Source organism: Pantherophis guttatus, chromosome 1 (genome assembly GCF_059756535.1).
Source record: "Pantherophis guttatus breed Tessera chromosome 1, ASM5975653v1, whole genome shotgun sequence".
NCBI classification, from domain to species: domain Eukaryota; kingdom Metazoa; phylum Chordata; class Lepidosauria; order Squamata; family Colubridae; genus Pantherophis; species Pantherophis guttatus.
The window spans coordinates 102616498-102644133 of record NC_142063.1 but is presented as its reverse complement, the minus strand read 5'-3'; the positions used below and the strand labels follow the sequence as shown (position 1 = coordinate 102644133).

Sequence of the window (27636 nt, the reverse complement as noted above, 5' to 3'; positions counted from 1 at the left end):
ATTTTAAAAAATCTCTTTAGGCAACATTTACAACATCCCAATATGCCTGTGGCTACTGGATACATATCCATTCAATCCCCCAATCTGTTTTGTTAAACCAACTAGTTCGATGACAATTAAAACTGGGAAGCATGTTGATGCAAATGGCAGGATATATCTTCCATATCTACATGAATGGAAACATGTAAGTATAATTTTAAGGTGTTTAAGCATTAATAATAAACTCTTTTGAGATATAAATACTGATTTCATATTTCTCTGGCTGTTGAATATAATAGGAAAATGAACTTTGACACTTGGAGCTCTGTTGAATATAATAGAGTCTTACAAAATTTAAATCTTAATAATTTTGCAATGTTTGTTGTTATTAAGAATTGCAACTGAAATAACCATTGCTGTTGTCTGTAATTAGTATAATTCATTGATGGGAATTGACAGTATCATGAAGCATGTTCCCATGTTCAGTTTTGACATTCAATTCTGTTAATTGAATGACAACTAAGGGGAGTGAAATCTTAACATGGAAGAAAAGGATAACCAGCTAATTTTCAGCAACTGATGAGATGATGAAGCTAGCGGTCCAGATAACAGCAACCAAATTATTTTTGTAGAAGAAAAAAAGTAACTGTCTTCTCTGCTTTAACTTCCAGCCACAATCAGATTTAATAGGACTGATCCAAGTTATGATTGTGGTGTTTGGAGAGGAACCTCCCGTCTTTTCTCGACCGACCATTTCAGCTTCCTATCCACCTTATCAACCAACAGGGCCACCAAACAGTAAGCATCTTATATCCACTATCATATGTGAATAATCGTGGGTGTAAACATGTAATTTGTGGGTTGTTTCTCTGAAAAAGTCCTCCTATTATGATGTTTTATTTGGGTTGTTACAGAATGACAATAATTGCAAAAATCATTGTCATAACTTTAACTGTTATAATAGAGCCAGTTTTGGTCTAATGGTTAAGGCACTGGGCTAGAGAACAGGACAGTTCGTTTTAGTCCTCTCCTAGGCATGGAAGCCAGCTTTGGGCCAGTCACTCTGTCTCAGCCTTACTCACCTCACAGAGTTGTGGGGGAAATAGGAGTTATTTACAAACATAATCAAAGAAGGGATCAATAAATATTGTGTTTATTTATTATTCTGGTTGATTAGCCAGTTATTTAGATTGTTTTTGGCATTTTTATCCACATATCGAGTCCTTCCTAAGGGCCTGGAATAGGCATGTGTAGTTTTGTGGTATTAAAGGTAATGTCGCAAGATATAAGCTGCTCAAAGTAAAACTATTTTTGGCAATTGACTGATAGTGATTTTGTCATTGCTAATAGTGTTCATGTGATTACATATATGTAATCTACAGTTACAGTCACAGTCATAAGCCTTGTGAAAGCTTAATAATTTAAGTCCAAATCAAGGACCTAAGAATGATTAAAGTAGCATCTAAGAATATAGGCAGTTCCAAGCAGTGTGGGGTTTTTGTTTTGTTTTTTAAAAAAGGATTTTTAAAATTGTTATTACTTTGAATAGAAGAATGTTGTTGATCATCCATAATAGATTTCTGTCTTGCAATTGATAGTTGCCCAGTCCAGAATATAACTTTTTAAAAATGATAACCTATATGCTAAAAAAGAAAAAACTTAATCTAAATTAACTTTTAAAAATCCCAAAGAAAGTAAAATAAAAAAGAAAATGGTGGGAGAGAAATTTTAATAAAAATAGCAGTGTAATAAGATTATATTTTATGATAGTAATAAATAGTGTATCAGCCTTTTCCAATACACTCGGTTCTCCTTGCTTCTGCAAATGCCAATATTACCAGAGAGCAGAGGGATACTTTTTAAATGCAATTTAAAAATTCTGTAGCTTCCAGAAATCTTCATTATACAGATAGGGACTTAGCTCCCTCTATTATATTATAGGAAAGCTATAAAATTATTAAATTGAATAAATTTCAGAGGTCCCCAGGGCAATTATGAAAAAATTATAAATTGATTTTAAAAAATTGAGAGACTAGTTGCTATACTTTGGGAGTTATATTGGGTATCTTATATAAATAACGTGTCAAATTCATGTTATGATGTTTATATGGCTTTAGTTTTAAAGTCTGATAACCCTATTGTACAAATTCTTGGCTGATATCTCAATTAAACCATGAGCTAAGATTTTAACAGCTACATTAGTGAGAAGGTTATAGAAAGTATTTGTGATGACCCGGGGTGTGGCATGAAAGCAATACAGCCAGAGAACAGGTCTTACTCCCCTTTATTGCTCCAATTTTGCCCCCAAATGTCCCCACGTTTACTACAAGTCATGGAGCAAAGCTCTCACATGAACCTTCAGCAGCCTCTGGCTGCGAGTAGTCCAGTAAGCCAGGTTACCCAAACAGTAACCAGGGCCAACAGTCCAATAAGCAAGGTTAGCCAAACAGTAACCAGAACAAGAAGTTCAGCAAAGCAGGCAAACCGGGCAAACCCCACAAGACAGAGCACACTTTTTTTAAAAAAATTTTTTGATTTATATGCCGCCCTTCTCCGGAGACTCAGGGCGGCTTACAATGCGCTAAGCAATAGCCTTCATCCTTTTGTATATTTATACAAAGTCAGCTTATTGCCCCCACAACTGGGTCCTCAATTTACCTACCTTAGAAAGGATGGAAGGCTGAGTCAACCTTGAGCCTGGCGAGATTCGAACCTGCAGTAATTGCAAGCAGCTGGTCTTAATAATAGGGTGCTTTAGACCACGGTACTACCAAGGCTCTAATCTCCAGGTGTTGGCAAGTGCACACGAGGCTGCACAGATTCAATGCTTGTTCCCGACAAATGCCCCTCCCACTGGCACCTCCTTACATCTCAGTCCCCAGGTGTGCTTTGTGAAGGGACGCAGAGCATTCTCTTCCCTCGTAGCCGGCTCAGTCTGCATTGGTCTTGCCTTCTCTCTTCTCTCTGTGCTCAGGAGGGGGTGGTCCTTGCTCTTCACCTGAGCTCTGTCTCTTCTGCTCCTCCCGGTCTGCAAGCCTTTACAATCCTGAAAAGCCTTGCCCAGACTGACTCTGCCCTTCCCCAGTTTCCTCCAAGGCCAACGGAGCCGCCCTCTCGATCTCTGTCGGCTCTTGTTCCAGCTCATCTTCCCCTGCAGATTCAGATTCTGATGGGGGCATGGCAGTATTATTTACAATAATTGGTTATTTTAAAGGGTGTCATCCCTCAAATAACATTAGACTTTTGGCTGATACTAGTTTTATATCTTCATAAACTTGAATAATCAATTTTAGTTTAATAGGATGGAGAAAAATCCCTAGATATAGTGCTTAAGTTTTTGATGTAAGTAACACATCAAATTTAGACTTCCAGCAAAAGTTATTTAATGAATAATAATTTAGTATTCTAATGTTTTGCAAATGATAGAACTATATATTAAATATTCTGAGTATGTACTGAAATGAAATAAGTATTACATGAATTGGTAAGAAATTCTTGCTGGATATAGGTAAACATTATCTCTTGCCCATAATCTGTTAAATACCTGGAGGGCTATTATCCCAGGAAAATATGTTGATTTGGTAAGGTTATTTCTGTGTCATTAACCAAATGGAAAACAATATTAATAAGTATCTGAAACTATCCAATTTTATGGAGAAGACATAATGTGGGGAAAACGATTGTTACATCAATTTTTAAATACAGGTAGGCCTTTATGACCACAGTTGTGCCCAAAAGTTACATTGCTAAGTGAAACATTTACTAAGTGAGTTTGTCCCGGTTTACGACTTTTCTTGCCACATTTGTTAAGTGAATCACTCAAGTTGTTAAATTAGTAACAGGGTTGTTAAGTCAACCTGGCTTCCCCATTGACATTGTCTAAAGGTTACAAAAGCGGATCACATGACTCTGGGACACTGCAGCCGTCATATATGTGAATCAGTTGTCAAGCAACTGAATGTAAATCATGTGACCATGGGGATGCTGCAACAGTCATACGTGTGAAGAATGGTCATATGTCACTTTTTTCAATGCCCTTGTAACTTCCAACAGTCACTAAGTGAACTGTTGTAAGTTGAGGACTACCTGAATTTTTGGGGAACATTACTTATGTTTATTCCACTGAAATACTTTAAACAGCTTATTAAATTTACAGTATTTTTTTTCTATGAAAGAAATACATATGAAATAAACAGGATTTCTCTATCAGTTACAGTTTTTGTATAATGATGGTGGTTTTCATTTTCTTGAACATACATTTAAAAAGGGTGAGTTGCACCTGATATTTCAATGCCAATGAACATTGTTGTGGATGCTCCTCCTTAACTTATCCAGTGTCTTCATTTTCTTCTGATTCTTTCAATTTGGCCAAGAATATTTTTTCCATATGATCCACTTATGTCATATGTCCAAAGTGTGTGATTTCCATGTTTTTAATGTTCCATGTTTTAAATGTTAGTAGTCTTGTTGTAATTTCTACTGTAGAGTATGTAGGGTTTATTTTCATAATATACTATATATTTACTAATTTAATAATTAATTGCCATAGGAAAATATGTTTCTATGTTACATAGAGTAGAAATCTATTCTTGTTAGATCCCTCAGCAGTAAAATCTTTAAGATGCATACTGCCAAGCACGTACATAATGAATTTATTATCTGCCAGTAGATGTCAGTCAAACATTTATTATCCACTAGTTTGAAATCTTCTAGTTAATAATGACTTTGAATACAAAAGTAAACATTTTACAAATTATAGGAATATTGCACATTAATGACCAAGCAATTAAATTTTCCAGAAATTTATTCAGGCTATATGTTAAAGAAAACAAAAGTTGATGATGTAACAAACTGTAATGAAAAAGGATTAAAATACAGTTTAAGTAGGTTAAATTGGCATATAGGAGGTGTTATTTAAACTTAATCCATTAAATTTCATTATTTTTTTCCCCAAGATTATCACTTCCTGTATATTAAAGTAGATTTTAAGAAATGCAGTGGAAAAAATTAAAAGGAAAACTTCATTATATTGCCAAATTTTTGCATGTACAGCTCTAGGTTTTGTGGTTTAGGCCAAGAATGAGCCTTTAGGTCTGGTAGATGCAATTTTTAAAATGTGGACAAGACTACAGAAAATAGCTCTCTAACTGGAGGTAGCTATTCATAAAATAGGAAACAGTAGTGTATTTGCTTCATTTCATTTCTTCCAATCTGCCAAGATAATACCTATCAGTTCCACTTGTCTTTTGTCCTTTTTTTTCCTGGTCAGACAGACATATTTCCAAGTAAAGCATCAAACTGCAGCCACACATCATTTTATTAATACATTTGTATAAATAAAGATGGTGCTAGAAACTGCTAGTTGGGTTATCAGCAAGCATCCTGTTCTTATTCACTGAACCTGAAAATAAGGTCATTGGGATGCCAGAGGGGTTTCAGAGGGCATCAAGTTGTCTTTTACTGCTGAAGAATATGTCATAAACATTTGAAGCATTTATTTTTATAAATATTCACAAATGGAATATTTCAAAAAGTTCTGCACGATAAAAGTAGCATTTTAATGTGTAAAGTTATCTCAGACTGATAATGTTTGCAAAATTACTTTTGTACTCAGCTTCCTATATGCCAGGAATGCCAAGTGGAATCTCTCCTTTTCCTCCTGGACAACCTCCTAACCCAAGGTAAAATAAATCTGCTTGCACGGTAAGAAACAGTGATTTGATTATGCCCTGTTGTGCTATTTCTGAGATGGAATCTTAGTCTAAACATATGTTTCAAAAATATGCAAATTTCTGAATGGACCAATGAAGCTTTTCTTTTTGAATTACTGCTTATTTAATAAGTTTAGATCAGTGAATTGTTTAAATAAATTTACCGGTAACTTTATTTTGCTAATTTTTTTTTTTGACAATAATCTTCTTCAGAAAGTAGATGTTGCTTGATCAGAAGGTTGAACAAGATGTGTTACTTCATTTCCAGTAGATCCACCTTTAGAACTTTGCATATTGGGTAGAAAATCTGTAGGGAAATCTAAAACCTCATTTGCATATCACACTTAAAATGTTTAAGCAGCAAGCTTGTGATCTGTTTGGATATGGTAGTTCTTTCTGCAGTCACTCAGAGAAAGAAGGCTTCCATTTTAGTTGTGCATGTTTTTGAAATAGCCTTTATGTCATCTGCATCCTAAATTAACCTGTACATCATGATTTGTGATAAGTGGTTTGCAAGAAAAGCCAGCAGACATTTAGGAGGGGCATCATTCCCCTTTGAGGAAAGGTACACTTAGTGCTCAATTGAACAAGCCCCCCTTTCTTTTCCTTCTCTCTCCTGTTCTTCTAAAGAAGCTTTCATCACATGCAAGAAAAGTTAGGATAGATTCCTTCTGCATTAACTCCTGTAGTTGGTCCAGAAGCCAATTAATATCTTCTTTGTATGCGTGCTTTTTTTATATTTTCACTGCAAGCCCAGTCTCTCCAAAACACCTTGAAGCTTGTATTCAATAGGAATACATTATTTTCATTGGATCTTCCTTATCACCTTTCATGATTGTGTTTTAAATGTGATCCTTATTCCCCCTGATCTATTCGCAAAGCCAACTATCATTTGGCTATCATTCCCAATATGTTTTTAGCCTGCTTCAGTTGCGTTAACAAGCCTTCCGAACTTTTCTCTGATATTTGGATTAATGCCAGATTTCCCTTAAACGGGTATGGTTCAGTGTCAGAAAATTCATGTATGTGTATTGAATTCATGTATATGTAAGGCACAGGTGTCTGCGAAAATGACTGTGCTCTGTAACAGAGATCCTTGTCCCGATTCTTGCTGCTATGCCACACTAACATGCAAATGCATATGTAAATGTACACAACAAGAAGGCAAATGAGGTTCCCATATGTGAGCAGTTCTCACATGTAGTCTAGGGATAGAGTCAGCAGTGGATGCTACAGAAACAGTACTGGGAAATGCAAGGCTATTCCTTTCCTTATGAATTTCTGAAATGTATAAAGGATGTCTCAAATTTGTGGCTTTGCAGTAAAACTAGAACATTTTCACTACTGATCATGCTGGATTACATTGCTCAGCCTTCTAATTCAGCAACATCCAAGAACTACAACACTAGGCAAATTTGAAGTATTTTTTAAGGAAGCTAAAGGCTGCATTATTTGTATTCATTTGAATATTCTTTCATTTTAATTATTAATTAATGGCTACACAGTTAGGTGAATTACTAGGGATGTTTTCAGTACTTACGGTCTTGATGTAAATCCACAATATACTCAGTTTATTGGTTTTCTTTGTCCTCCTGTAGCATTCTGTGTACTTTTCTGTTAAAAAGTAGCAATTCGTTTTGATCACCTGTATGTGAAATACAGAATGCAAAAAAAACAATTTTATCTTCTGGGAGATATAGGAATCTGCTTGGTGTCCATGCTATAATTTAAAAGATTACACAGTTTTCTTTTCATGAAAGTAACAGAGCAGAATGAAAACAGTTAGCAAGAGACTAAGCCTTGAATAGCTGAGTTTGGTGTCTTTCCTTAAAATGTTTTGAGCACAAGTTTGAAAATATAATATTAATTTATAAAAAAAAAAAACTAACATGAAGTAGTGTTCAAACATATAAGCATCAATGCATTTGTCACTAGATTGAATAGTAATCTGATTATAGCTGAATCCATTAAGCTTCAATAATCCTATTTTATTTTCCCTTTCATTTCCTGGTCAAGTGGTTATCCAGGCTACCCTTATCCTGCACCTAGTGGGCCATTTCCAGCAACAACCAACACACCACATTATCCTTCTCAGCCTCCTGTAACCACTGTGGGTGAGTAATTTCAAAAGAACCATTTCAAAGGTGGAAAACGAGATTTGCATCTGCAAAAGTACAAACCAAAATACTTACATTTACAGAAATGGTTAATTTGACGTTAGCAACAAAAGAGACCTATGATAAAAGCAGTATTTGATTTTTTTTTACTAATTCATATATTACATGTATTGTTTTTGCTCCAATATTTGATTTACAAAACAATGAATGACTTCCCGCTGTTTCACTCATGAAGAGTCTTTATTTTTAATTGATTGCTGTATGTGATAAAAATTTTGTATGTGTTTGAAACTGTCATCTTAGCAAGTCGAAAATGAATTAAAGCTAAAAAGCAAATAGAACAAAATTACGCAATTGTTTTATTCTCTAATCTTATTGTGGGCAGCCAATCTTAGTTTTGACATTTAGATTTTGGGAGAAGTTTTAACATGCTAACAAGTACATAGGGAATACCAAGAGTATAATCACTACAATAGTGATGCTGAAGCTAAATATAGTATAGTAAAGAATATAATTACAGATAAACATAGGAAACCTTGACAGTCAATGTTGCTGAAACTTTGTTTGAATAGGCTTGAAGTTAAGTATCTTCAATATGTTCTTCAATGCATTTTCAGGCCTCCAGATCTCTATTCTTTATGTATTATTGAGCAGATATATCATGTTAGAAGTAGCATGAATATCCAGTTTCATGGGTAGATACTCAATAAATGTGTGACTTTTGTATGTAAATTTTACTTTCTGTCAGATAAAAATTCAGATCAGTGGCTGTTTTTTATTCCATACATGACTAAAAATTCCTTACTGCATTGAACTAAATGGTGCATTTACAATTAAGTCCATTTGTAAAAAGTCCTAGAAATTTGGAAGCTTTGACCATAACTTGGCTGTTCTTCTGATTGGGACTTCACCTTCCGAAGAAGGAAACAAAAATCTTGAAACTCAAAAATTTGTTTAGAAGGCACAGCATCATTTAGTACAGAGCGCAGTCCAGGACATGTTGACTCACTTGTAAATTATATTTTGTCTAGCACCATTATGTAAGTTTGAAAAGCCAGAATGTATCTCCTCTTCCTATACAGCCAAGATTACCAAGGCAGCTAATGTAGAAAAAAAGATAGTAATTAAGATTTAATTAAATGCCTAATATTAAAATAATTATAAAATTTTCAAAAAAGAGAGTAAATCTTAAACTAAGATAGACGGAACTAAATATGGCGCCCAAGACAATTTATTCCCTAAATTGGGAGCATCATGGAAGAAGCCCCTCTCCTGCGTTCTGAACTCGTGTCTCAAAAAAAAAAAAAAAAAAAAGAGGACTTTCTCAAAGACTTTTGGGAGCAATCAGAGTGTTGCCCAACCCTTGAAATTATTCAGGTTAATCAGTATCTGCCAGAGCTATTTATTCATAGCTTTAAAAGTGGTACTGGTCTGTAATTACACAAATCTTTTGGATTTAGGATTTTTTATAATTTAGGATTTTTTATAATTTAAAAAAAAATCTTGTAATTGCCTCTTTGAAGTCAGAAGATGGTCATTGTGTTTAAGCATGAAGATAGTCTTGGCTACTTTAATTAACAGTGGAAATTTTAAAGGGGACAACAAAATCATCATGACCTTCACTTCTTCAAGATCTACAATGAATAGTCAACTTTATCTGCTGCTGCATTGTTCATTGTCTACTATTCTTCTCCACATACTAAAGAAGAAAATGCCATTCAGTATGGAAAAACAGCAACAGGTAGTCCTCAATTTACAACAGTTCATTTAGTGACCATTCAAAGTTACAAAGGCACTGAAAAAAAATGAGTTAAGACCGTTTTTCACACTTACAACCATTTCAGCATCTCAGTAGTCCCGTGATCAAAATTTGGATGCTTGGCAACTGACTCATATTTATGACAGTTCCAGTGTCCCGGGATCATGTGATCTCCTTTTGCAAGTCAAAATTTAACAACTGCAGTGATTCACTTAACAACTGTGGCAAGAAAAGTCATATAATGGGACAAAATTTACTTAACAAATGTTTTGCATAGCAACAGACATTTTGGGCTCAATTGTGATCGTAAGTCGAGGACTACCTGTATTTCGATCTGGCACAATAAGAATGCAAAGATATTATTCCTTTTGCTACCTTCACTTTACAGAATGCAAATAGATGATAGTACTTGCTCGGCCTGAGGTTCCTGGGATTTCTTTATTGGAGTTCAGACTGTCATTCCTCCTATTTCATCATTTGCATCCACCTACTTAATCAGAAGTCTGTAAGAGAGGGAAGTATGCTTTGAATCAACAGTGTCCATTGCCTGGGATTATTTTGTATTCTACAGATCAAGCAGGACTTTTTTTTTTTTGACAGTATTGCTCAGAGACTCAGGAAAAAAATGCATTTATGCAGTCATTCAGATCTATTAACTGCCTGGCACAGACACTTTTAAGCTATCATACCTGCAGAGATTCATAATCTTCTATGAACATTTCATACAGACTCTTTGAACCTCGTATTACCAACTCTTCTTGAACTGAATGCCAAATCAAGAATGTATCCTGTTCCATGTATGGAATTTGATATTAGTGAGGACAGGTGTTCCCAAATCTGGAAATACTGTACTGTTTCTTATTGGGTGACTTCAGCACATTCACTGAATATTCTCAAGGACAAGAAGCCTAGCAAAATGCAGAGACACCAGAGTGTCAGGTAGTTGAGGAAGAAAAGTCTTGGGAGACTCAAAATCATAATGGGCAATCTGTACTCTCGTCACACTTTTCTTGTATTGTTTTAAAGAGGAACCTAAGCATTTGCATGTAATTCAGCAAAACAATATTGATCCTCCTTCAAAAAGTTGTAACATGGCTTCGTGGATACATAACTATAAGAGATATAATTAAAAAAAGTATTTTATCTGCACTGCTTTCTCAACCGCTATCTGCCCTGCTTGATGATCTCAATTAACTCTGGCATTCAATTACTTTCTGTGTTTTTTGGCCTATGAAATTATATTTTGTTCTTATCTCTATTAATCTCTTAATTGTTTTGGGGAGGATTATGTCTAGGTTCAGTCTATCAATAATTGGTCACTCTGAATATTGAAAGCTAACAATGTTAACTGCTCTTTCAAGAGCTAAATGTGTACTAGAATCTTCATTTGGCAAAGACAGCTCTGAGTTGCTCTGGAAAATGTCAGTAGATAGGGGGAATGGGGGGTAAGTATGGTTTTCTTTTTGTTGTTATATAACTTAGAGATGCAATCATTTATCCTGTAAACTGAATACACCAACATATTAGCAGTTGTTTGAAGTAGTGTTCAAATCATATTGGCAATATGGAAGGTTTTCGTGTGTTTATGTATAACGTTTTGATTGTTTTTACATGGAGCAATACAGAAAACTATTCTGGGTAGAGTTTTCAGAAAGGGCTTTGACCACAAAGTTTATGAAGGATTAATGTATGTTTGTTCTCTTAATAGCAGATGGCAGAAGAAAGCAGAAACAGGTATGGATTTGTGGTCATTCTTATGTTTTCTGGGCAGAAAAACGGGCACTTGAAAGAAGCTTTGGTCCACAATTGGGAATTCGACTGGAGGATGCCAAATTACATTGGCTAGGAAAGAGTGGAATGGTGTGGGATCAATTAGTACCCATCCTGTTGCATACACGACGGAGGCTAACAGATCCTGATATATTGGTGATCCATCTAGGAGGCAATGACTTGGGGACAGCCAGTAATTTGGATGTCATAAACCGAATGAAGAAAGATTTTGGACTTCTTAAACAGATATTCAAGAATACCATTCTGGTATGGTCTAATATCATACCCCGGAAAGTATGGACTCAAGAGATACCCCATAAAGTGATGGAGAGAAGCAGAAGAATACTCAATGAGGAAATGGGCTATTTTATACAATATATTGGAGGGACTGTGATCCAACATGATTTACTTGTACCAGATTCTCCTGGATTGTTCCATCTAGATGGTGTACTCTTATCTCAGAGTGGCACAGATATCTTCAACCTGGATTTACAAAGTGCTTTAGAAACTTTGATTTGATTTTTAATTGGAAGAAAAATGATACCCGTTACGTATTAACAACTGTGGACACTTTCTACAAATAGAGAAAGTTCTGAACAGCGTGGTAACATGAATTTATAGATAACACTTAGCCTATGATTTAGCTGGGTACTGATTGCTAATGCGGTTGTCTGTGACATTGCCCTATAATCTGCAAAGAATTTTTGTGGTAATGTGTTTAACTATTTTTTGCAAATACAATTTATTTTTTCATTTACTTTAATTCACTTCTCATGTACGTTGAATGAGACTGCCAAACAAATTGATCCTTGATTGATCCCATCTCCCCAAAGTGAATATAGCATGATTATATCAATCTGCTGTATAACTAACAGTTTATAAAGCTGTTTCATGTGAGTCAAATGGGACTAATTATTAAGTGTTATCATATTGGGGTTAGGAGTTAGTGGGGTCATTCCAGTTATCCTGTAGAAGTTTGACAAGCCCTTTTGTGTATGCTTTGAGAATCATGCACAAGGAGGGGAAAGGAAGGAAAATCCCATTACGCAAATGGAAGCCAGCTAAGGTGTACTGGATATAGCCCACTATTACCAATTCAGCATTGCACCTTAGAACATTTGTTCTGCTTTTCAAAAAGGGGAAGATTAGTTAAATATAATGGGAAGATCAAATGAAGATCTAGTTTCTGACACATTGGTTTTTGAAAATACTTTTCCTAGTTAAAAATTTAAGCATTCTATTTCACAATTGCATGTCTTATAGGCAGCAATTAGTGGCTGGTTTAAATGTAGTATTCCCAACTTAATACACATAATTTATTAAACTAGGAATACCATTTTAATCCCACACATTCTTCTCCACCTTTCTGCCTTTTGTACCAGCTTTGATCCAAATCACAATATCTGTTAGTATTGAACTGTGGTATAAAGTTATTTCATTTACTGAGCTCTTAATAATATGCATTGAACCATATCTCCCTATTTTTGGTGTAATGGAAAATTGATTTAAAAAATGGGGACTAAAGAATTGCTTCTCCTTTGGAATTGGTGGAGCAATTGTTCTAGCTATGACAGCTCTTAGACTTGTTGTAAGAAGGGTTTCAATGATTCATTTTCCTAATGAATGCAAAATAGTATCATATGCTTCTTAGAGCAGTTATGATACTTGTAAAATGCTATTTTAAATGAGAGGGTCTACAAAGTATTGTTGCTATGGTTTTGTTAACTCTGATTGAATACATCTCTTGTGATAATTAAAATGAAATTGTAATTTTTTTTCCTGTTAATATTTCCCCTGAGATAACAAAGCCCTTTAGAGTTTTCGTTTGCTGTGCTTGAAGAAAATCTTTCTTTGATTCCAAATGCATAAAGGTAGATGTTCTGCTTATCCCAAAGGTATTGTTGAACTGTTTGACAGTAGTTCTATAAGAGAACAATGCCACTTTATGTTTTGGTATCATTGATCTGAACCAAAATTTGCTTTGAAGGATTGTTCAAGGGAAGTACAATTTTAGAAGTAAGTAAGGAAAATTTAAAATACAGAGATGTGTATTTTTTTTCAACCCCCCCCCCCCAAAAAAACCCCTGTGCAATAACAATTTGGTTATTAAGGAGAAAACAATTTTGAAAACAAATTAAATCAAGACTCATTTTGTGTTTCAATATTGAATTCAATTTACACTGCCGTTATGTGGTATTGTGACTTTAATTTTCTTAACAAGCAAGAGGGAATTCACTATTAATTATTTATGTCGATTTTCTGTCATTTCTGAAGTGAGTTCCTTACTCAAAAGACTTCCAAGTCTGCTCATCCTCTAGGAGAGGGACTTTGAAAGCTTCATTCCGTAATGAACTGAAAGACTGAAAGTAAGACAAGAGGAATAGAATGTAGAAGACTGAGGTGTGGAGACTGCATCTTTTAAATATTAACTTCATAGAGTGAAACACTTGAGCAGATTTATTTTTTGTAATTTATCTTAAATATCTCTGAAGTTTCCAGCCAGATGAGGAAAATTATACTATCTGTGAGAGCAAATAGGACTGTGTTCAAATGTGTATGGCATGCTTCAATTTTTTCCAGTGAGGGTTTAACAGCACAACTGCTAGAAACAGCAGTTTACAGATTACCTTTTGTATATTTGCTTGTAAAAGAGCCTTTAAGCTCCAGTATTTTGTCAGGATTTATCTTTCATAAACTATTGACATTGAACATCCGTTTGAATCATCTGATTTCTATAATTTGGGGGGTTCTGTTTAAAAAATAATAAAACATTAGCGTTTGCTTTCTTGTACTGTATGGTATTAATGGGCATCTAGTAATATCCTGCAATTTATTTTTCTCCAAATCCTGTTTTTGGAGCCATTAACAATCATGTGCTGACATGGCACTTAGTCTAATATCAGATATACTGGAAATGGTTACATTTTCAATTATCTTGGCTACCATGAAAATAAAGCAACCATGTGGTATTTTAAAAGCTGAAAGTAAATGTTGGTGCCAATATTTAATAGCTATTATTTATGGCTAAATATAATGGCTTTGATTCAAGCTTGTTTTTACCAGGACTTGAAAATGCCTACTATTTGCACATGGTAGTCTCCTAATTTTTCCTCTCCAGATATTCATCCCTGTGCTCCACTCTTAGGATACATATTTGCCAAACTGGCTTTGTGCTGGAGAGGCATTGGGCTCTGCAAAGAAGAAGAGGCGGGGGGGGTGACCTGTTTTACAAATACAGTGAATTATTCTTTGGAGAATAATTTGTTAAAATTATTAGAAGTAGGTGTTTTTCAGTCACAAATACTGAATATATATTTTACATTTGGTTAATATGTATAAAATCATTGAAACAACTAAAGTGTTCGTTCTCTCTTTGTGAATAAGCAATACTGCCATCAATAAAAGACCTACTATTGTATTTAAATATTAGGGAATAGTTTCTCTGTCCACAGCCAATATGGTGTTCTATATATCTCAGATTTTGATAATACAGATACATTTGGCACATAATTACCTTCAGCAGTATGAACCTAGTAATATGTTTCATAGGATTCCCTGGGTGAGCATAGTTTCACAGAGCTCTGTAGCACAGATGCAAACATTTTAATTCAGCATCACACTACTGGTTGGTACTAGTATTATTTTTTAAAATTGTCAGTGTCCTTTGCATAAAAGCAAATGTAATTGTTATATGTTGTCCAAATACCAAAACCTCACAGGACAAGTACTTTGATATTCTACACTGGTAATGTTTCCTTGCATTGGATGACTCTTGTACTTCATAATTTGAAGGAGCTATGTTGGTGATGGGATGAAAGGAAGAGATGTTGTGCATGCATAACATCTCGGACTTGGTTTCCGGCATTTCTAGCTAAATGTAACAGGTAGTAGAGTCAGACTACAGCCTGATATTCAAAGAGCCTCTTACAGGCAGCCTGGCCAATGCTGGTATAAATGGACAAGTGGCTGGGCTTGTCACGGTTTCTCTGTGTACCTAAATCTCATCTGTAATGAGATCCCTTGTAGAGCTTTTGGTTCAGCCCATGTGAAAACTTTACAAATAAAAACCATTGTTTCCATCTTGAAATAGGTCATTTTGAACTTGAAACGGATTGGATTTCAAATGTTTTGTGTTGTTTATGAAGTCCTTTTAAGCTTATATTTGCAAGTGGGTGAAGAATAATCTTGGTGGCATTCTGGGTAGATGATGTGTATTTACCTGAAATAAATACTTACATTCCTCAAATGGTTTCTCTTTAAAATGTAAGATCTTGCATTTGCTAAGAAGTTTTGGCAGATGTGGCAGGCAAGATTGTTGTTGTTTAGTCTTCAGTTCAGGATCACCTTATTAACTAAAGCTAATAAATATTTTATATCTCCCAAATAGTTTTCTCTCTAAGAGATGAGTTTTATAAATACTTGAGCTCTTCTGAGCAGGTTAGGAGAAAGTGATGCAGAAGTCGAAAGATACTGTTTTTCTCCAGAAAATAATTCCCATTAAAAGAAATATAATTGTTCCTATTTATTTTTAGCAAACAAAAACTTTACTCACCATAATGCTCTTGGTGGATTCCACAGATCAGTTTTGTAGACTGAAAATTCTGTATATGACAGTGGCTGTTATTTTGGATTTATAGCTGTTCTCAAGGACCAAGGGACATTTCAGGCCAGAAGAAATTAATGAAGGAATCAATAGTGATGGCTTGTTGTCAGTGTTCTCTCTTTTAGATTAGAAAAATGACTTTATTGTACTAAGATAGTCTCAAAACCATTTCATTCTGAACTTGAATTAAGGAAAGACTTGGCACATAGCATTCTTTGGAAGTCAGCAAATCACCTGTTCAGTGATTCCCATCTTGATTTATAACATTAAATGTATTTCACTCTCTTACATAAAATTTCTGCCATGGGTAGCAATTTAATCTGTTTAGATTAAACTAAGAAAATAATTGAGCAGTGTTAATATTTTAAGAGAAAAAAATTGTCTTATGAGTGACACATATTTATGTTCTATTAAATGTCAGTTTATTCAGCAGCCAAGTTCAGTGCTGGGGGCTGCTTTTCTTTTGGGCTTAATTGGTAGTCTATATATTGTAAGGTCACAGTACCTTAAGGTCACTTCTGAAATCAGATTCCATATGGTAAAGGTTAAATGTTTCAAGTATTCCTTGTAATAAATGGCTGCATGCCACAGTATCTTTTTAGTGTGTGGCTAATTATGGAAGAAGGAAGGAGAAAAGGCTAAGACTCATATTCTTAAAGGAGAAACCAGTATATTTTTCTTGTTTGGAATATATAATTTTCCTTGGTTCTTTACACTTTCAACACTTTTTTAGACACATAAAGAGCTCTAAGGCAAAAGGTAGGTGAATTTGAAATAAGACTATTACATACAATTTTGAATTCACTCTGTTATTGTAAATCATGGTACCCTTTTAAACTTAAGAGAAATTCTATATTACATCTTTCTTTCCTTTTCTATTCTAATTGAATTTTATTTTTTGTCACTTAAGCACATTAACACTGAAATTCCGACAGCACTTTCATGTGTGTAAAAGTGGCTTGTTGAAAAACATACATAGTTGCCCTTTATTGTTCTTTTTCTTTACTTGTTTTCTATGTTTGCCATTTGTTAGTCTTTTGCTTGGGAGCTTTAAAGAAATAGTTAAAACCAGTTTGGAGCTCTTTTATTTGCCCATACAAACAGAATGCATCTAGCAGCATTATCAGCCTCAGTTTCTCCACTTCATTTCATTCTTCAAAATATATATGTCCTTTACTGTATTACAATAAAACTGTTAATATCAAGTAATGTAAAAATTGTGGTTTTTCATTATGATATTAACTTTATGAGATTTTCAGTATGTTTCTTGGCAAACTGAACACTATCCAATATAGTCTGTAAATTGTACTTTTAATATACCGCTATAATAATGGCATTTGAGAAAAATTGTATTTATTAGTGGAAAATATCTAGAGTTCTAAAAATGTTTAATTTATGTAACATTTGTTATGCAGAAAGATTTCTTAGTTTGATATCAATTTTCAGAGTTCTTTGTATATGGCAGGCTTGCTTATTTTCAAGAGAAGAGAGATTTTAGGGAACAATGATCAGCATGATAGACATTCAGAGCCTCGATTAAACTTGTTCCTAAGACTCAAAATGAAAGTATGAAAAAGAATAAGAATACTTTGATATATGCTGAAATTCATAAATGAACTTTAAATGCATTGAAAATAATATAGAAACTGAACTGTTCAGCCATCTTTCATTAGATTCTGAACCTGAAGATTTTATATTCATTTTTGTTGCACATCATTAAAACCTGAATTTAGAAAAGTGAAAACCAGAAGAAAGAAAATTTTTAAATGAATTATAGCATATTGTTCAGCATCATATGAAGTTCAAAATGAAGACATTTGGATCAGAATCTGTGACCCTGAAAGTCAATTTCATCTGAAGATCAAACCAGAATAAATGAAGTTGACAAGAAAGAATGGAAATTGTGGGAAGAATAGACATTTTCAGTAATTCACTTTTTTTGTTGTGTGGACACTTCAAAAATATTGGTATTATATTGATATGTAATAATGACTGGTATTACTGGAATGGACATATCAGAATCCCTTTCATAATTTGGATGCTGCTTCAGCAGTGGAAATCTTAAGAAACAAAAAGGACTTATGATTTTGAAAAAAGGCTGTGATTTAGAAGAAGAATGTTAATATTAAGAACATTTATGGATGCGGCAAACTCAGACTACATGTGAAACCTGTGGCACTTTGAGTTGGTGTGTTAAGGTAAAATACAATTTTTATCATAAAGGGCTGTTCCTAATTCTTGCTATTTTGGATACCGTTGTAATACATGTAATTTAACAACTTTTTAAAAAACACTTAACTGAAAAAAACCTTTTGTAAATGATACCAATTAAGAATGGGGCATTTGTTACAAAATTTGATATCTAAGTAAACTCCTTAGTCAATGTTATCAGACAGGAGAGGATGGAAAACCTTTAGATTGAAATGTGTGTGAATTTTTAGCCCGAATGAGAAGAAGAATTAAAATAAGAAAAATCATTTGTGCATGACAAATACCTGGCATCACATGTCAAATGATCATAATATTTGCCCTGTAGCTTTTTATGACTAGGATGGAAAGAAAAGAACATTTGTATAAAAATAAAGTAGGGTTTCTTTGTTTTCAGTATATAGCTCTCTTATAATTCTTTTTAAAAAAATAAGTGTATCAAGCAATAATGATCAGTAATAGTCTGAGATAGGCACATCTTAAGTTTTCCTAATAAAAATTTGTACTTATGGTGTATCCACCTACATCCGAGTAATTCAAGTGCACTAGATGCTTATGAAGTTTGAATTCCTAAGAAAGGCCTGCTATTTTATTTAAAAAATTGTTTTAAATTAATAAATATATGGTAGCTTAATGAATCTTTTTTTCACTAGATGAAAACTAGAGAATTGGTTGAGGTTTTTATAACTCATATAAACTATGATGAGATAAGTAAACCCATATTAAATTGGCCAGGGATCCATTTACAGGTGGTCCTCAACTTACGACCACAATTGAGCCCAAAATTTATGTTGTTAAAAAGTGAGAAATTTGTTAAGTGAGTTTTGCGACATTTCTTGCCACAGTTGTTAAGTGAATCACTGTAGTTGATAAGTTAATAACCTGGTTGTTAAGTGAATCTGGCTTCCCCATTGAATTTTCTTGTCAGAAAGTTGCAAAAGGTGATCACATGGCTCCGGGACACAGCAATGGTCACAAGTATGAGTCAGTTGCCATGCATCTGAATTTTGATCACATGATCCTGGAAATGCTGGAAAGGTAGTAACTCCGAAAAATGGTCATAAGTCATTTTTTTCAGTGCCGTTGTAACTTTGAACGGTCACTAAATGAACTGTTGTAAGTCGAGGACTATCTGTATTCTTGAATGCATTGAAAGTTCACAGATATACCTTCTAAAGTATGACTTTTCCAAGTTAGCACGAGGTGGTATTCCTTTGGTGTGTGTTTTTTTCTTTAAAATATTCAGAGGTCACGCCTAAGGGTCCGTCTGAGGACATGGACAGCAGCACTTCTGTGACTGTGATTTTTATTCTGCAGGTCCCAGCAGAGACGGCACAATTAGTGAAGACACTATTCGAGCTTCCCTTATATCAGCAGTCAGCGATAAATTGAGATGGCGAATGAAAGAAGAAATGGATCGTGCCCAGGCAGAGCTCAATGCCTTGAAGCGCACGGAAGAGGATCTGAAAAAAGGTCATCAGAAGCTTGAAGAGATGGTAACTCGTCTAGACCAAGAGGTGGTAAGCAGGAGGAAAGACTCTTCCCTGAATAATTTTGGTTGTGCATTAGTACTTGTATCTTTTCTCCACCCCCCCCCACCCCCACCCCCGCTCCATCTACTTCTACTGCTTAGAGCACATGACCTGTGATCAAACGTATCTTCATAATGGTGGGAAAGACAAATTGTCTTTGCGTGTGCCGGAGTGCCGGAAACCCGAAGACCAGCTGGCCAGTGCGCATGTGTGCACTGGCCACCTGGTCTTTGTATTCCAGTTTGGGTACTCGGTGCTGAAAAGGTTCGCCATCTCTGAACTAAGGCATCTGGATAGAAATAAAACACTTGATCTGGGAAGTAAAGATTCCCTGTGAAAGAAATTCTCTCTCTTTCATGCTTATATGCTTTTCCTTTCACATTTCAACATGTAAATCTATATGTTGTGGTTGCATCTGGAATACTGTTGCAGTTCTTTATCTCATCAGCAGCTTAGTAACACCCGTGTTCTGTGAGCTGGTTACCACTTGGTTTTCGGATGTGCCTCAAAGTGCAGGTTGTCATCTCTAAAGTCCTTCATGGCAAAGAGCCTAGTTATCTGTTGCCTTTAGTCTATACCAACCAAATAAAATCTGATAGAGTTAACTCACTCCTGCTCCCATCAAGTAAGCAGTAGCAGAACCCAGGAGGCAGGCCTTCGGCATTGCAGCACCTGTCCTCTGGAATAGCATCCCCTTGGAAATTCATGTGACTGCAAACCTTTGAAAAGGGGCTTTTTGTTCATTTTTTTAACTTTCCGATGGAGATTAGAATTTTATTTATAGTTAAGACCCCAAATTGTTTGAGTTGCATGGCTGGTAATCTAATAAATAAATCTCAAAAATGATTTATACATAAAAATGTATTTTAAAATCTGGGAAATCTTGGAAGGAAGCACCTGAGCATGTGTCGCTATAAGAAGGCAAGCTGAAATAATTTTTGCTTTATAACATGCATGTGATTTACTCTGAATCTGAAGGAGCAGTTTTTAATTATTTGGGGAGCTCACATATCTATAATGAGACAATGACACCATCAAAATGGGCAGCTCCAGTGGGGAAAATGCACTATTCCTAAACAATGGATTGAGCACAAAATGGATCTGAAGTCATGACAAGCAGTTAGGGAAATTATTAAGAAGGGCTTTGAAAATATGCTTTTATATAAATATGTGATAGGCCAGACTGTTGCATTTCAGAATGACTACTGTAACGTTGGAAAAAAGTAGAAAAAATGTAGTCAAATACTCAAATGTATTTGAGATCTAGAGTAATATCTAGTGAGTTAAAGGAAAAGATGAATAAAAGAGTTCATGCTAAAAGCTTATACAATTATGAGGGCATTAAGAAAGTTAATTGATTATTCATTTTCTTATATATTATATTTGAAACTAGAGTAATCTAGGTAAATTAATGATAAATGATTCAAGGTAGATGAAATAATATATAGTTAAGATTATGAGCAGCAAGGCAAAAAACATTCTAAGCCTTTTTTAAGAATAGTGGCAATGTGCATGTGGCTGATATCACTACTGAATCACAGAAGAAAATAGTTAATGTAGGAAATACAGGATTTAATTCAAATCTGTTAAGTCTTTTCTTAATTCCCTTGGGCTATTTTATATTAGTAATTGTGTTGATCGCCAGTGATTAAAGTTACCAGGCTAGAAACTTGGATGACTTTGGGCTAGTGACTGTGTCTCAGCCTTGGGATAAAGTCAATGGCAAACCAGTTCCCAAAATGTTGCCAAGAAAACCACAGGGACTTACTGTATCAGTGAAGACTCACTCAAAGGAACAACAACCCCCAAAAAGTACAATACTCAGTAGGTGAAGGTGAAAGGTGGAATTTAGAATGTTAATTTTAAATGGATATAAAGTCATTTTACTGTCTGTCTGTCTGTCTGTCTAGGCTGAAGTTGACAAAAATATTGATCTCCTGAAAAAGAAAGATGAAGAGTTAAGTTCTGCCTTGGAAAAAATGGAAAGTCAGTCAGAAAACAATGACATAGATGAAGTTATTGTTCCTACCGCACCGCTTTACAAACAGATACTGAACTTGTATGCGGAGGAAAATGCTATTGAAGATACCATCTTTTATCTGGGGGAAGCACTGCGACGTGGAGTTATAGACCTTGACATCTTTCTCAAGGTAGTTTTAATGAAATGTCCAAATATACATGAATATAGTGGCCATTCCACTTGTCCACCTTAATTCTGAACTTCAATGCTATTTAGTAAATGTGATATACAAATGCAGAGTTTTCTTTTCCTGATCTAGTATAGTATGTAGACAGCAATTGTGGACCCACTGTTCACATGGTAACTACAAAGATACAGTACATATGCTGTGATTAAACTTATTTCATCTCTTTGTTTACTTTCTCTCTCCCATATTTATCTTTGTTTTTTTAACTAATTTACTTTGCAATTGATTTTTGCCACCGGTATTCTGCCAGTAATTAATTCTCTGCTCCTGGATATTCAGACTATTATCTTGCTACTTTTCAGTGGAATACTTAGTATCTATCTGTATACACTGAAGTTCCAGAGAGGTATTTTATGAATCTGGCTTGGCTTGGCTTGGCTTGGTTGTTGGCCTATCCCCCTTACTTTTGTTGCATAAAATAAAGCTCTCTCAACAGTGAGATCTATTGAGAGAAGAAAATGGAATCACCAGAGCAAAATCGGTAGAGTGCTTTGCAGTTCCCTCATACATACTTCACAGCAACACCATGCTTTATAAAGAAGCATCTTCTGTTCTTTGTGTATTATCTCTGATGAGAAGAGGTAGTACAGTCAATTAAAGACTGGGAAATAATGGATTTAGGTACCTTTATATAATACATCTCCCAGTTAATGTTTTCTAGAATTGGGACTACAGTTTCCAGCATTCTCTGATAACCTAACCAATTATAATCTCTGCTTCATTAAGTTAATACATTCCAAATTGGTATTTGAAAATACTGTTATATTATTATATTAATTTTTATTATACAGGTAGTCCTCGACTTACGAACATTATTTAATGACCATTTGAAATTACAACAGCACTGAAAAAGGTGACTTGTGACCATTTTTCATACTTACGACTGCTGCAGCATCCCCATGGTCACATGATCAAAATTTTAATGTTTGGCAACAGGTTCATATTTATAACAGTTGCAGTGTCGTGGGGTCACCTTTTGTGACCTTCTGACAAGGAAAGCCAGATTCATTTAATAACCCTTGTACTAATTTAACAACTGCATGAATTCATTTAAAGATTGTGGCAAGAAAGATCGTAAAATGGGGCAAAACTTACTTAATAATTATCTCACTTAGCAATAGAAATTTTGGCTCAATTGTAGTCATACATCGAGGACTACCTGCATAGGAATGATCCACATTTACATCCTATAGTGCCTTAGAATATTGTCCCATTTCTGCTAATTAGAGCAGCTTCCTGTTGATTTTATGGCTTTATCAATATGTAGTTGACAATATAAAATGTCTTTTAGTGATAACCTCAATACACATTGTGCAAAGCTAAGTCTCCTGAAAATATTAAGAAGTAAACTTAAAATCCATTGGGGAAGGAAATCAAACAATTTTTCAGTACATTTTATTTTGACCAGCCCTTTTCAAAATCAAAATCTGACTAGTAGTTGTAAATATTTATTTCAATAATGGATTAATTGATGATCCCAAATACATGTATATCATGTTTGTTTTATCAGTCTTGTACAATTTATCCTAGATCTGTTTTACTTCTTTTCAGCATGTCCGTCTCTTGTCTCGCAAGCAATTCCAACTGAGGGCACTTATGCAGAAAGCAAGAAAGACTGCAGGACTCAGTGATCTCTACTAATCAACAGAATGAGAAAGTGTAGTGGGGGCCAAATGGTCATATTCTGAGTTTCCTTTGAATATGTAGGTGGAAAAAAAATAAGTTATTACATCATTCAATTGTAAGATATTTTGAATGGATAATATATTTTTCTTTCTCTTCTTTTTGGTAAGGACTAGCTTTTATGAATGCACTTTCAATTTTCTGTAATCCTTTTGCATTGATGGACTGATGGCTAAATTAAATACATTGCATAACCTTTTTTTTTCTTGTGCTATAGATATTTGTGCAGTGAGCATGTCATTCTTTTCATTTAACATCTGCAAAATATAGCTGGAATTGTTATCTGTGTACTTTTAAGATCAATTTGTAATAAAAGCCTAGAAGAAAGCTGGAGGCTAAAATGTGTTTTACATTATTTAAAAATCGTTGTATGATCTGATCCGTTGCTTGTTTAGTAGACACTTCTTAGCATTGAAAAAACTATCCCTTCTCCCCTATTAACCATAAATACTGTATATTTTCTCATTGTTAAATCACCTATTCTTTTTTTAATCAGATTAATTCTTTAGGATGTCTCTTAAAATGTGCCATTAATTTAATGAATTAATAACAAATTTGATGGTGGTGAGTATCTTGGAATACTTTAAAGAAGAATTATAATCAAATAAACCAATGAAAGATACGTAGACTGAACTCTACGATTCTATGATTGAACTCTATAAAACAGTGTTATGTTACAGGAATCCTACGTGCTTTGATTCTCCCATATTCATCATTGACCTCTAAAGCCTCTGGAACTGATTTTGTAAGAGGGAGAATTTCTTTTCTTGTCTTGCCACCAGTCTCACATATTAAAAAATGACCAAATTCATACACTAAAAACCTTTAAAATAATAAAAATTATTAAGACTGTGGAAAATACCATCTCTGAGAGTGCAATTCAACTTAGTAACAATGTAATCCTTTAACAGCCTCTAGCCCGCGACTACCACACTCCCCAGCACAATGACGCAATCATGTCTTCACACCTTTCCTAAAGGCCAGAAGGGCTGGAGCTATTTTAAGTTCTAGGGCAGTGTTTCTCAACCTTGGTAGCTTGAAGATGGGTGGACTTCAACTCCCAGAATCCCCCAGCCAGCAGCGCTGGCTGGGGGACTCTGGGAGTTGAAGTCCACCCATCTTCAAGCTTCCAAGGTTGAGAAACACTGTTCTAGGGGAAAGATGATCCAAAGGATAGGCATCAGGATAGGGAAAAGCTCTCTTCCTGGGTCCTGTCAGATGACATTCCTTCATGGATGGACCTATAACATGCCTCTCATGCTGGATTTGATAGGATGGGTGTCATTTCATGAGGGAGTTGCCAGTCCCAATTGTGGTTAGTAAGTGAGGACTACTTACTGTATAAATCAGGCAGGGAGGGCAACAATAGAAGCACCACCCCCATCCTGAATCCTCCAGAAGTTATCCATAAACCCACACTCTCTGCCATCTTGGATGATGTAACTTGGCATGAATTGAACTTCAAAAGGGGTCCTTTGAAGTTGTGCACCTACCACCTTCTCAACAAAAGGGGAAATTTGCAGCTGGATGAAACTTAAACCAGTATCTCCTACATCCAAGGATTACCTCTTGAGGAGAGGATGGGCTGCTACTGCTTCAAGATAGGGCAATTCACACACACCCCTTGCAAAAAAAGCATTCAGTATTGCTTGAATCCAACATGAATATAAAAAAAACAGGTGGCAGAATTCACAGTAGCAAGGAGCTTGCCCGCTTCTGCAGGACCAAGCAGCTGAAACTTCCCTGATAACCAGGCAAGATCATACCTCAGTAACTTCCATAGATCTGCCCATCTGGAGCCCAGCTATGAGCTGATTTCAGCACTTTATCTGCTAAATGCCTAGAATAACTATAAATTACTGGTAAATAGTTATTGTTTTTAATAACAGATTGAAATAATATCCTACTGGAAAAACAGACTGATTCCAAGACTTAAACCATGTTTTTAGACAAAAAAAAACCTATCGCTACATTTAATCTTTTAGCTTCCCACAATCTCAGATAGGAATAGCGATCAAACATGAAATGTTTTATTAACAGTTTCCTCAGTAAATGCATTGGGATTTGCAGAACTGCTTAACCACAAGCCATTATGGTGTTATGTAAATTCGGTGTATGCCTATATAAACCCTGTTTCCCTGAAAATAAGACCTACTTAAGAGCCTGCGCAGCCGCCCATTCCATCTGATTGCTTGCAGTGCTTGGCCACTAGGTGGGGTGGAGCTGCCTCACACACCTACACCGGCTTACCTCAGGGCCTTCGCAGCCAAGCCATCCACACTCCAATTCCTGCCGCATGGCAGCAGCACCAACAGTCGTGCAGCAGGAGCCCACATGGCCGCAGGTCCACTTCTGCTTGCTCGCAGCCCCAATGGAGCGGGAGGCAGAGTGGTGTGCTGGTGTTGGTGCCGCAGCCACAAGGTGAGGCATGTGTCGGTGTGGATGGCCTAGCTGTGGGGCCCTGAGGTAAGCCAGTGTGTGATGCGTGGAGCAGCTCCACCCCCCCATCTCACCTCATGGTCATGGCACCGGTGTGTTGTTTTACCTCCTGCTCCATTGTGGCTGCGAGTGAGCAGAAGTGGGCCGGTGGCTATGCAAGGTCTTGCTGGATGGGGTTGTTGGCGCTGCCTCTGCAAGGCAAGACGTTGGGACATGGGTGGCCTGGTTGCAGGAACCCTGAGGTAAGCTGGTGCAGGGCTCATGAGGCAGCTCCACCTCCCTGCCTTGTGGCAGCGGCACTAGCACACCATGTGGCCTCCTGCCCCCCTACCCCCCCCCCCCGGCGAACAAGCAGAAGTGGGCCTCCTGTACATGGGAAAAATAAGACATCCCTGAAAATCAGCCATAGTGCTTATTTTGGGGCCCAAAAGAAAATAAGACCCAGTTTTATTTTAGGGAAACACAGGTAGTCTGTTTTGTATTTGTAAATATTGATGGTTCTATCCAGTCTGCTATTCATAATAATACTCTTTTGAGATCAGCTTGGAATTCTTCACCTATGTATTGCATTGATCCCCATTACATAGGTGGTATTCAGATCATGCTAATTTACAAACTGTAGCAGCAGGCAAATTCTGTTGAATTTTAACAAATCCTTGCATATATTTAGAAATACTAGGACTGCCTTAGTAAGGAAGGTATTGTGTTCTGGTTGAGACCATGTATATAAAAAATGTCCATTTAACTACCAGAAAATATTTCTCAATCAATTCTAAAAAAGAACCAAAGCTTTTTCTTTACCTTGTTTCAAGCAAATATGGAATTACCGTAGTGTGGTCAAAGCTTCATCGAGTTCCTTTCTGCTGAAACCAGGAAAGACTAAGCTTATTTACTATAGTACTTAATTTTAAATGGGCTTATACCTTTTCCTGAAGCTTCCTGCTGATAACTGTATAATCTAATTCTTGTTTAATGCTTCAACCAGATGAAACTGTATGGGGGAGGCGGCAGCATGGCTCTGCAGACTTCTTGGAGCATTTGATACCCATCAGCCATGGCTTCATTTGGACAACTTCATAGACCATTTTAAGTGTTTTATTACCGTATTTTTCAGACTATAAGACGCACTGGTATATAAGAGGTAAGCAAGAAAAAAAATGTTTTTGCCCTCCCCGCACTCTGTAGGCCTCCCAAACCCTCTTTTTCGCAAAAACGGGGGCTGGGGAGGGCAAAAATGCAATTGGGGGAGGGGTTTGGGAGGCCAAAAATGGACCCTTTTTCGCAAAAACTGTTTCTGCCCTCCCCAGCCCCCAGGAGCACTCTGCAGGCCTCCCAAAGCCTCTGCACACCGTTTTTGCAAAAGAACAGGCCCATTTTTTGCAAAAACAAGACACGTGGGGTGGTGCTTCAGGCGGCCAAAAATGTCTGTATTCGGTGTATAAGACGCACCAACATTTCCACCCTCTTTTAGGTGGGGGGAAAGATGCGTCTTATACTCCGAAAAGTATGGTAATTAAAAAATGCCACCTATCTTGCAACAAGGCAACTGCTTTTGTAATAGAATTTCCAATTAAGCCATATCCAGAATGTGACACCAGATTATTTTTGGTCACCTATGCTGTTGAGCA

General features: G+C 35.8%; 1 protein-coding gene across 3 annotated transcripts in view; it reads left to right on the top strand.

Moving 5' to 3' along the window:
- TSG101 (tumor susceptibility 101) overlaps nt 1–23900 on the top strand; it is a 33849-nt gene extending 9949 nt beyond the window's left edge. Inside the window, exons 4-10 of one of the 3 annotated variants that reach the window (XM_034416936.3) lie at nt 21–184; nt 651–777; nt 5594–5660; nt 7707–7804; nt 19465–19667; nt 21590–21829; nt 23438–23900. In XM_034416936.3, the coding sequence (XP_034272827.1) occupies nt 21–184; nt 651–777; nt 5594–5660; nt 7707–7804; nt 19465–19667; nt 21590–21829; nt 23438–23527 (989 nt within the window). In that variant the 3' untranslated portion in view covers nt 23528–23900. Of the gene's footprint in view, nt 1–20; nt 185–650; nt 778–5593; nt 5661–7706; nt 7805–11274; nt 14761–19464; nt 19668–21589; nt 21830–23437 lie in introns of those variants that run through there. The other 2 variants (XM_034416934.3, XM_034416935.3) reach the window with 2 other exon arrangements.
- The last annotated feature ends 3736 nt before the right edge of the window (nt 23901–27636 follow it).